This window comes from Acartia tonsa, chromosome 8 (assembly GCF_053477335.1).
Source record: "Acartia tonsa isolate MP-2025a chromosome 8, ASM5347733v1, whole genome shotgun sequence".
In the NCBI taxonomy this organism is placed as follows: domain Eukaryota; kingdom Metazoa; phylum Arthropoda; class Copepoda; order Calanoida; family Acartiidae; genus Acartia; species Acartia tonsa.
Window position 1 is genome coordinate 8,713,226 of NC_137267.1, and position 12,157 is coordinate 8,725,382.

The 12,157-nt window shown below is 34.6% G+C and overlaps 1 protein-coding gene across 3 annotated transcripts in view; it reads left to right on the top strand.

Moving 5' to 3' along the window:
- Positions 1-12,157, top strand: part of LOC145325928 (neurobeachin-like protein 1) — a 103,548-nt gene that overhangs the window by 17,105 nt on the left and 74,286 nt on the right. For all 3 annotated transcript variants that reach the window (XR_013881680.1, XM_080168949.1, XM_080168948.1), the window contains exons 10-20: positions 479-568; positions 909-1,010; positions 1,930-2,000; positions 3,315-3,468; positions 3,731-3,765; positions 4,451-4,552; positions 5,044-5,168; positions 6,358-6,476; positions 7,186-7,269; positions 8,719-8,859; positions 10,938-11,019. Coding sequence is in view for 2 of the 3 variants with exons in the window: in XM_080168949.1 (XP_080025075.1) it covers positions 479-568; positions 909-1,010; positions 1,930-2,000; positions 3,315-3,468; positions 3,731-3,765; positions 4,451-4,552; positions 5,044-5,168; positions 6,358-6,476; positions 7,186-7,269; positions 8,719-8,859; positions 10,938-11,019 (1,105 nt within the window). In the remaining variant the exon portion in view is untranslated. The remainder of the gene's footprint in view (positions 1-478; positions 569-908; positions 1,011-1,929; positions 2,001-3,314; positions 3,469-3,730; positions 3,766-4,450; positions 4,553-5,043; positions 5,169-6,357; positions 6,477-7,185; positions 7,270-8,718; positions 8,860-10,937; positions 11,020-12,157) is intronic.

The window sequence follows — 12,157 nt, forward strand, 5'->3', positions numbered from 1 at the left end:
TATATCATTAGCGATTTCGCCCCTAGCCTCTATGGGCTTTGCCCCAAGAGGTTTGATCAAACCAATTTTCGTATTTTAGATTTAAAATAAAAAAGAATAAGAAAAAGAAATTTTTTTGGGGGGGAATTATTATTATTATTTTTTTTTTTTTGGGGGGGGGGGTGGTTAGTCGACCCCACTATTTTATTTTTAGTTTTAAAAAGAAATTTTTTTTTTTTTTGGGGGGGGGGTATTTTTCCTTTTTGGGGGGGTTGGGGGTGTGCCACCCCCCAAGAAAAAAGTTATAAACCTTCCCGGGAACTATGAGAAGCTACCCTGTAAAGGAGAACCCGATCGGTTCAGCGGTTAGCAGAACCTTCGCTACAAACAAACACACAAACAAACAGACATCGTTCTACTTTGTATTATAGATTTTTTAAGAAATCAAGTTTCCTAATATTTGACAGATGAGGTTGAATAAATTTAATTTTTTTTTTAGAAAATTGAATGTCCATTAGCCCTGCATTCCGTAATCATTCCTTTCCTGTATGAATCATTTGAGACTGCCTTGGTTGACTGCTTTCCAGAGGTGACGTTTTACATTTTAGAGGAAATTTAAAGATTTATCTAAGAGGGGTACTGATTCCTATCACAATAAGGTACAAGACTTTGAGCGAAGTATCTCTATAATCAAGTCCTAAAAAAGTCAGTATGTCCTTAAACAAAATTCTGTATTTAAGAAGTTTTGCAACAAATTTACGTATAATTTTATCAAATCTTATATATTCATATTTTGTATATTCAGTTCTGACACTCTACAAGAGTTATTGTTCGTCTGTCATATCCTTTCAGAGCTTCACTTTTATGGATGTTGTCATCCTTGTTTTGTTTTTTTACAGAAACTGGACAACAAGTATTTCTTTTTGTAGGTCGGTCATGAGATGTTGACCGTATTTGGAGCGGTCATGTCAGGTGCCCGCCACAACGCCAGCAAAGCCATCTCTCCTGCAACCACTAAAATGCTTCTCAAGGTGTAAATACAATACAACTAGAAATCCTTATAATAAAGTAACAGGATGTCTATATGTTTGTCTGTCTGTTTGTACCATAGGATCTCGCTCACCGCTGAACCGATCGGGTTCTACTCAACAGGGTAGCTTCTCATAGGTCCCGGGAAGGTTTATTGATATTTTGGGGGAGGGTACCGCCACCCTCCCAAGAGAAATCGCCCCTATAAAAAAATCCTCCCTATTTTTTTACTTTTTAAAAAATAATCTCAAATTAAAAAAATTGTTTTGGGATTAAACTCCCCCCTCCTCAAGTGCCCCTAGTTGCTTTTAGGGGCGAAGTCGCTAGCACAATTGTTTTAAAAGGGGTAAGGCTAAAGTGTCTCTTATTGGAGCTAACGAAAATAGTTTCAAAATTGGACTTCGGCACCTAAGATATACCTAAAAATTTTTTGAAGAAGTAATAAATTAAGGAAGCCTTACAAAGAAATCTAACTTTTTGCTTCATTTACGTATCCGTTTTTACATCTTATAGGTATGTATTTGTGCTATTTTGAAATACTAGCAGCTTCGCCCCTAGCCTATGCCCCACGAGATAATTTTAAAAAAATTAACTATCCCCACTAAGGTGCCCCCACTACTTTCTATCACAAAAAAATTAAGTACCCCCTCTAAGGTAACCCCACTACTTTCTATTAAAAAAAAAAAAAAAATAGGGGGAATTTTCTGTTTTTTGTCCCACTTCTCAAGAAAATAGCTTAAAACCACCACAGGACCAATAGGTATATACCCTGAAGAGAATAATCCGATCGGTTCAGTGGTTACCAAGATCTTAAGCTTCAGACAGACGGACGGACGAACGGACAGACAGACAGACAGACTTCAAGCTACTTTGTATTATAGATTAAAATTGACTGCATTGTATAAACATTGTAATTGTAAGACTGTAAAAGAATCCAACACATCCCAGGATATTCACATAAACGCCATCTACTGCTCATCTTTGTCAATAAGGTTAGTCATCTTTTTCCAGTATGGGTTTGAAACTGAAACAAAAAAATTTCCACAAATATGAAACTAAAAATCATATTATTAATACCAATTGGGGGCTTACAAAACTGGTTTTAATCTTATAATTTTTCCTTTTAATATCCGCGGAAAGCTGTCTTTAATGAGTTGCAATAAATACCTAACTATTAGGATTTTGCTGCTCTATAATTTATTTCAGTTGTAGGTCTATAAAAAAATTTCTTCATGAACCCTTTACGGTTGGTTTTTTCTATCTCATTTTCTGTGTGTGAAAGATAAAAAGCCCAAACTGCGTGACTTTTTATGGGTATGGGTATAACACATAACTGAGAGTTGGAATTTTTTGAATATCTCCATCCTGGAGGGCACAGGCTGCCAGCAAACCTGTCAGGGTTATCCAGGTAAAGAGCAAAAATATTTTTTTTGACTTAAACAAAGCATTTTTCTTACCAAAATACTAAAATATCCTCTAATAGTACATCCCTATATGAAATACATGTTTTCAAGTCAATTTCAGGTTCCAGATATGATCCTGCAGGTCCTGATCCTCCAGGTCTCCAGAAATCTTTAAAAGGCTGCTGTGACCGCAATTTTTGACTTAGAGACTTCAAATTTTAAACTTAAGCTTTTCTTACATGTCTACATAACGTATTAGAATTTTATTAAGATCCGCCGCCGTTTTCCCGCCAAACCCGACGGTGGCGGCTGGCAGTTGCCAAGTATAGCTGCGGCCGCTGAAATTTATATTTTCATATTTCTAATATAAAATATACATAAAGATAAACATTTTCTGCAAAAAATTGTTCTTCTAGCTTCAAAAATAAGAAAATTACAGTCGTTTGAAATTTTTAAGTAAAAAAGGACCCGACTGTTAAGGGTTAAAACTAAAGGGTTATTTACCAAACCATTATGGCATTCAGTCTACTAGACTTGGTTTAAGTGTGTGTAAAATTAAAATTAGACATGCAAAAAAAGATCTATTTGCATATATCATAAGACTATAACATAATTTGTTTAAATACTTTTTAATAAAGTTAACTGTCTGAAATTGTATATTACTAGAGACAGCGCCCCTAACTTCTAGGGGAAGAAAGGGCTAGAAAGATATCTCAAAACCATCCCCAAGACTTAAAATCTAAAAATGAAATAGCCTAAAACACTTACATATGTGAAGTTTTTCTAAAATGGAGAAGTCGATCGGCTCAGTAGTTGTTGAAATCCTAATCTATAGAAAAAAAACCTAAAAAATAGGATTATCAATTTTCCAACAATGATGATTTTTTCCCTGAATTTTTCTAGAATACTCCACGAGACCCCAATGGAAGAAAGACAACTGGACATCTCTGTACTAGTGGACCAATACCAGCAAATACTGCTGTCCTTGACTGCAAAGAAAGAAGTGAGCCTCGCTACGCTAGTCGAGGGCATATCCTTGTTGACAAGGACTTTACAGGTTTCATATTTAGAACAGCGTTTATAAACAACTAGCGGCTTCGCCCCCTAGCCTATAGGGGCTTTGCTCCAAGAGGTGATTAAAAAAAATTTCGGCGAAATACGTAAAAGGACCAAGTATCTTAAGGGACGGACGGACGGACAGACAGACAGACAGACAGATTATTTATTCCATCGGATATCCACAAAAAGTGATTTTGAAGCTAATGTCGAATAGCTTAAATTACACAACGATTTTTCATAATAAATGGTAACTTTTCTAGGTTAAAAATTCCAGAGAACTGCAGCAGATTTTCGCTAGGAATCATTTAATTTTATTAAATTTTAATGATTTTCATTTTACTTTTTAAAAATAACTTATATTACCTTGAATTGAGCAATGGAGGGGTATGAAAGCCACCATATTCAAGCTTTCGACTGAGTTCTGAAAGCTCAATCAATGCATACTTAAATATTGAGCTGGATCTTTAAATCATTTCAATGGTGCTCCAAATCGGGGTGAGCCAACTTTCCACCAATGAGAGCACAGCATTTTACGAAATGCCGCGCTGTGATTAGCTAAAATTTGGCGCACCCCGATTGGCACACCATTGAAATGATTTAAAAATCCAGCTCAGGCATAACAGACAACAACTAACCTTTCCAAAAAGATATGTTGCCTTTTTCTGTAACAAGATTTGAACTAAATAACATTCTTTTTATTAATTTTATTCCCAAGACAGAGTAGCAGGAAGCATGGTTATTGTTTATACCTCTAGATGCCTCTAGGGGCACTTGAGGGTAATTTTTTTCTAGGGGCGATTAATTTTACCCTTCCCCAAAATAGTTATAGATCTTCCTAGGGCCTATGAAAAGCTACCCTGTAAAAAAGGACTTTATCGGTTCAGTGGTTACTTTATTTTAAGATTAGAAACTTTAAAAAATTCTTCCAAGGACATTATTCATTAGAGATTTAGATACCTAAATGATTGGAAATGAAATGTTAGGAGGGGTCTGATAACAAATCTGATGGATGTTATAGGCCAATGTCATCTGGCCATGGAACAAAAACGAACACTTCTACCAGTTGTCATCACTAGAATCAGGTAAAACAGAAAAGGGTAGTTTAATATTTGAAATTTTTTGAAAGGGATAACATTTCCCAAAAAATTATGTACTTCTCAAATGATAATACTCTTCTATTGATTAAAATAAGTGGTTGAAACTTTTGGACACTCAACATAATGACCCAACCAATCAAAATTCAATTAAAATCCACAAAGTTGTTAAGCCAACGAAAACGAAAACGTCATTATAAAACTTTGGGGACAAGTGTTGTAACCAGTTGAATGTCCCCTCATTCCCTGAATTTTATTTGTGTTTGACAAGATGATCAATGATACCGAAAAAACACACTTTAGGTTACTTTTCACATTAAATTTTTGTTTCACGAGATTGTTATTACGCCTAAAAGATATTTTAAAATTACTGTACACTTGGTAACTTTTTGTTACTTTAGTTAGGATACGCAATATTTAGATTTCGCGCCAAAACTGTTTACAAAAGAACTGTACACCTAATATTTTTACACTTTTAGTTTGGTGCTACAAGATTGTGATTACGCCCAAAATCTGATGGAAAAAGAAGGACTGTACGTGAGATTATTTGAGCTTGTTAACAGTATGGGACCCCCGGATTATAATACTCTACATTCAATTCTAGGTAACATCTAGAAGTTTCCTTCTAATCTTTTATTTAAGGTAAATGTTAATGATTGCCCTGCCTGCAGGGTTAGAGACTCCCGCAGGGGCAAGAAATAGGAGAAAGGCATCTGTGAAAATACGACAAAACCCGCTACTTCGTTTTCTTTCCATGATCCGAATTTTGTTTTCTACAATTGATTGATTGATTGATTAGCCATAGTCTCTTAGGGTTTGGACCTAAGTAGTCATGGAGTAGGCTGAGACACTTTTGTATAGCCACTAGGGCTATCAAGCTCCACGCTCAAGCACATTATGACTTGACCCGCTATCTCATGAGAGCTATTCATTATTACCTCACCCTCGTCGAGTATGGCAGGTGTCCCAAATTAAGTCACCGTAATGAATGACGCTCTCCGCAGAGGAGCTTGGGATAAGGGCAGTACTGATATTATGTACTTGACTATTAAGTATCCAAACTTACTCAATAATCCCTTTCTTACACAACCAGGGGAAGTTGCGTGAATGTATTCAACTGAGAAATTCGAGTTGCCACATGGGGACTAGATCTCGAACTCTCATCACCGTAACTCAGTTCGTTACCACTGAGCTACGACGCCCCTTAACAATTTTCTACAATCGACATATGTAATTAGGTTCCAAGTTATATTTTACTTCATCTACTTTTCATGATCCTTGACATTAATTTTTGTTCAATTTTGATTTTTTTACTTTTTTAAATAGCTTTTTTCGTTAATTTAGGCATGTTAGAATTGTCCTATCGATTTCAAATTTTGCATGGTGATTCCTGTAATAGTTAGAAACGAGTTAGAAAGCGTAGCAACTCTATAATAATTACCAGATTGTCCGTACGTCCATTTTAAACAAGTTGAATGACGCTCTCCGCAGAGGAGCTTGGGATAAGGGCAGTACTGATATTATGTACTTGACTATTAAGTATCCAAACTTACTCAATAATCCCTTTCTTACACAACCAGGGGAAGTTGCGTGAATGTATTCAACTGAGAAATTCGAGTTGCCACATGGGGACTAGATCTCGAACTCTCATCACCGTAACTCAGTTCGTTACCACTGAGCTACGACGCCCCTTAACAATTTTCTACAATCGACATATGTAATTAGGTTCCAAGTTATATTTTACTTCATCTACTTTTCATGATCCTTGACATTAATTTTTGTTCAATTTTCAGCTGTTTCAACCCACGGTGAAGACCCGACGGTTCCAGGAAAGAAAATCCACAACATTCAGCCAATTAAAAAACTTCTGCACTGGCTCACTGTTACTGAATATGAAAACTACGAACAGCAGGTTAAAATGCCTTATTTAATTTAAAATAATATTTTCATTCTAATAATGGTATAGATTTGTAAAAATTTTCTTGAACCTAACAATCTTAGGTTCTTCTGTTACATGTACATTGTACAAACAAATCTTCCAAAATATTTGTAAAAATGTTTTAAAGGGGACTATCCACGAACAAGAGCACGTGATTCTAAGTACCTTCCAGCATTGACCCTGAGTATTTTCTTTCAAAATATAATAGGTCACTATGAATAATTAATATATTGATGAGAAAATTTATCTTTCACCATTTCAAGTTGAAGAAAAGTAAAAAAATGTCCAGCATTTTAAGTCGAAATTCTGTCAAACGTTTTGTTGAGTTCGGGGTGTCTTTAATTGTCCATGTTGTCAAATAATAAATTTTTTTTTAAAAATCAAAAGCACATTTACCATATCTCATATGTATGTTTAAATTAATCTAATATGGATTAATTTACAATCTATATAACACGAGTATTCGAATATGTATTATCAAATATTCATTTTATTAAAAGAATGAGCTTCATAACAGTTTTCAAAATCAATTAAAATACCTAAAAAAACATAAATTTTCTCGTAAATACAATAATGATATATGGTGACCTATTATATTTTGAAAGAAAATACTTAGGATCAATGCTGGAAGGTACTTAGAATCATGTGCTCTCGTAGATAGTCCACTTTAATTTAATTTTAGGTTTGGTTAACCGAGTGTGTACACAATTTGTGTACAAGTAGATTACAAAACAAGATGCTTTGCTGTCAACATCAACTAATAAAGGTACCTTGCACATTTTAATTTCACGATGACAGACATTCCTTTTTAAAAGCGAAGCTTTTCTATAATTAGGGTCGGTCCGTCCGTCCGTCCGTACGTCCGTCACGGATAGCTTTTTTCGTTAATTTAGACATGTTAGAATTGTCCTATCGATTTCAAATTTTGCATGGTGCTTCCTTTAGTAGTTAGGTACGATTTAAAAAGCGTAGCAACTCTATAATCATTACCAAAATGTCCGTACGTCCATTTTAAACATGTTGATTTTTTTACTTTTTTAAATAGCTTTTTTCGTTAATTTAGGCATGTTAGAATTGTCCTATCGATTTCAAATTTTGCATGGTGATTCCTGTAATAGTTAGAAACGAGTTAGAAAGCGTAGCAACTCTATAATAATTACCAGATTGTCCGTACGTCCATTTTAAACAAGTTGATTTTTTTACATTTTTAACAACAAATTTGTATGTGACCTAATTATCCGATTGGTCTGATTTTTGGTATACTGATTCCTGGGACAACAAAGTACAATATTATAAGCAAAGCGACTCTATAATCAAGTCCTAAAAAAGTAAGTATGTCCATAATCATTATCCTATATCAAGCAGTTTTTCAACAAATTTACTTACAATTTTGCTTTGACTCTTATACATTCGCATTCTGATTATTCAGTTCTGACATTATACAAGTGTTAATGTCCGTTTGTCCTACCGTTTCAGAGCTTCGCTTTTATGGATGTTGTCATCCTTGTTTTCAGTTCTTTTGTAATTCAGATTAATCAGATTATAGTAGCCCTATTACAAAAAAAATTCAATTATTTTTTATCTGTCTTTCTTAAGTCTATCTTTTTAAAAGCGAAGCTTTTCTATAATTAGGGTCGGTCCGTTCGTAACGGATAGCTTTTTTCGTTAATTTAGACATGTTAGAATCGTCCTTTCGATTTGAAACTTTGCATGGTGATTCCTGTAGTAGTTAGGTACGATTTAAAAAGCGTAGCAACTCTATAATCATCACCAAAAATGTCCGTACGTCCATTTTAAACATTTTGATTTTTTGCTTTTTTAACAACAAATATTTATGTGATCTAATTATCCGATAGATCTGATTTTTAGTACCTATACTGATTCCTGAGACAATAAAGTACAATATTATAAGCGAAGCAACTCTATAGGTAATTAAGTCCTACAAATCATAATGTAAGTTTGTCCATAAACATTATTCTGCATCAAGCAGTTTTTCAACAAATTTACTTACAATTTTGCATCGACTCTTATACATTTATATTCTGATTATTCAGTTCTGACACTATACAAGTGTTAATGTCTGTTTGTCCTACCGTTTCAGCGCTTCGCTTTTATGGATGTTGTCATCCTTGTTTTTGTATTTTTTGTTTGTTTGTAAACTAAAGGAAAAAGGCATAACTTTATTAAGACTAATCTTGTTAACGACCTAATTTAGGACATAGTATCAACCCTGAACTACCATGAACGCCTGCAGAAGACAAGTGCTGAGTATTTACTCAGATTAACTGAAGTACTCGGCCAACATTCCATATCTGCTGCAGAGCTGAAACTTCTTATTGGTTTCCTTAAAAATGAGGTAATTACTAGGGTTGGGCCGGATATCTGGTTGGGCCGGATATCCGGCCATTTTCAATATCTGGCCGGATATTAAAACTATTCGGATTCTGGATATCCGGCTCATTTGTAATGCCGGTTATCCGTCCGAATATCCGGAAATTTGCCGGATATTCGGGTTTTGCCGGATACCGAATATCATTAGAAATCAGCCGGATATCTGTGAATAACACTGCTACCTAAAGCTTTATAACCATCTTTATAGGGTAGTGCGGGGTTATTCCGGTCAATTTTTTGCTTCAACTTAAAAAAAATCATACTTCCCAAAAACTTTTTCCGGTTTTTAAGAGTGCAAATGAAAGATATGGCAATAACGAAGAAGCCTGTCTTGGTCCCATTAAGATCTCGCAACTAGAAGTCGGTCAAAAATCGGTTTTAAGGGCGGCGGTTGGCCTATACCGGAATAACCCCACCAGTGGGGCTATTTCGGTCAGTTGACTTTGGGGGGGTGGAACACCCCCTTAAAATATTTTTTTTAACATTTTAAACTATGAGTAGAAAGCTGAGGTCATTAGCTTTCTAACGGTACTAGTCGCATGCAGATCAGACAATTTTTTGACCACATTTTGCCCATTTTAAAAAAGTCGGTAAAACCGCAAAAAAAAACATCGATTTTTTTCATGCAAACTTTTAAAAAAAAATCATACTTTTTATTATATGATTAGGTTTTTTTAAGCTTTATACATAAATTAGAGGCAATTTCTGATTCGCAGGTCTTGGAATTTCTTGAAAAAAGTGATTTTTTCCCAAAAAATTTTTAATTTTAAAAATCCTGCCAGTTTTGACAGCAGTTTTTGATACATTTTTTCTTGTCTCAAATTGGCTAGGATTGACCTACAAGGGTGGTTGAGGTGTCTAAAGATGCAAAATTACATGCCTGACAATTAACTCGAAATGATATGGGGTCTAACTCTAATATTTCAACACATTTTATGCAACAGGAATTTTGAAAATGCAAAATCTTGAATATGTACTCTAAATCTTGGAGATAGAACCCATATCCTGGGGAGCTTTTGTTAGGACATGCAAAGAGCTTTCTATAGACACCTTAAACATCTTTCTTGCTTAATCCTAGCCGATTTGACATAAAAAATCCAAACCGCGCAAAAATCGCGAACACCCTCTTATACGAAAAAGATGCAAGGGTTTCATATGGAATTTTAAATCTTCTAGCAGTCTTTCTAATAGACATACCCCTTCTTACATGAGCCAATGCAGCTGATACATCTTCAGGAAAATATTTAAGGCGTTCCTTTGGGTGATATACTCTTCCCATTACTATAAAAATGTGTCTGAAAAATTTTTAATGTCTTTACAAATTGAAAAGCTTAGGCAACAAAACGTGACATAATACAAGCAGTAAAATGACTAGTAATGTACATCACACAACAGGCAAGGCAATGATTAAAGCTTAGGTCATGCATTTAGGTTGTTTATGCTTCCAGATCACCTAAATAAAACATTAGGGTATTATACAGTTATAAATACAGTCTTTCATTTTACAAAAACCCGGAGGTCGATAGGACTTACCATTTTTTTACAATTTTAGATTGAACATGGCCTATTTTGAAATTTTTTTTTTGCAAATTTTTTGCAACTTTTTGAGGGCAAAAAAATCATAGAAGGAGTAATCTGACAAAAATTTGCTGAAGTAAGAAATGAAAGTATAGGCAATAAACTATAACTTTGCTTTTCTGAAGATCTCTCGCAAACGTTTAGAACACCGTTAAAAAACGGTTTTAAAAAAGTTGGTCGAGTGACCGGAATTAGACCCCCCTACCGCATTAACCCCGCACTACCCTAATTTATTCGTTGGCTCAAATTATTCATTAAAATATGGTTGGTTGGTTCTGAACTAAGAGTGTCCAAAACTCTTAACAAATAATTTAAATCTGACAAAGGGGTAATTCTGTTTGTCATCATTGCGGATGTACAACCCTTTTACTACCTTAACATGCAACTAAGACAGTCAATGATGTAGCAACGCACAAACCCTAAATATAGAAAACTTCTTCACAACTGTATTGTACTTAAATTTAGAGTGACGAATTAGTTGAAAGTCCGAAGCCAAAGTTTCCATTTAAATCTCACATTATCCACATTCTGTCCAGTATGGCAAAAGGTAACTTTTAACTAAAGTTTTGTTTATTGTCCCTGTCGTGGCATTGCCTCTTAAGGGGCGTTTCGTTGTATTTTCATGGTAGATTTTCTCCTAATTCTTGTCCCGGCGGAGGGCTCTAACCCTGCGGGGCCAATTGACTAAATCCCCCGGGGCAATAACCTAACCTAAAATAACCTATCTAAAACTACCTATGTGTGAAATTACGACGAAACGCCCCTTAAGAGGCGTTGCCACGAAAGGGACTATACATAAAATTTTATATTCTTAATTTGGACAATATTTTAACAATTAACGATATATTAAGAAATTTTTTCAGCAGCTGTTTATTAAAAATTTTAACTAGTTCCCAAAGGTTAATTGTGTTTGTTATTCGTTGCCTTTGCAACTTTGGGGACTTTTGTTCAATTTGGATTGGTTGGGTCATAATTTAAGTGACCAAACTTTTCAATCACTTATTGTAATCTACAGAAGCGGTAATTTTGTTTATCATTATTGGAGATGTACATCAACTAATCATCAATCATTGCCTTATCCCTTTAAATCCCTGCATTTTCAGTCTGAATTAAGTCATACTTGAAAAATTTTCTTGGTGTATGTATTATGGATGTTTTATTACTTGTTTTTAAAAGCGAAGCTTTTCTATAAATAGGGTCGGTCCGTCACGGATAGCTTTTTTCGTTAATTTAGACATGTTAGAATTGTCCTATCGATTTCAAATTTTGCATGGTGATTCCTTTAGTAGTTAGGTACGATTTAGAAAGCATAGCAGCTCTATAATCATCACCAAAATGTCCGTACGTCCAATTTAAATATGATGTTGATTTTCTACTTTTCTAACAACAAATTTTTATGTGATCTAATCATCCGATTGATCTGATTTTTGGTATATTGATTCCTGGGACAACAAAGTATAATGTGATAAGCGAAGCAACTCTATAATCAAGTCCTAAACATGTAAGTATGTCCATAAACATTATCCTGGATCAAGCAGTTTTTCAACAAATTTACTTACAATTTTGCTTTGACTCTTATACATTTATATGATGATTATTCAGTTCTGACACTATACAAGTGTTAATGTCCGTTTGTCCTACCGTTTCAGTGCTTCGCTTTTATGGATGTTGTCATCCTTGTTAAA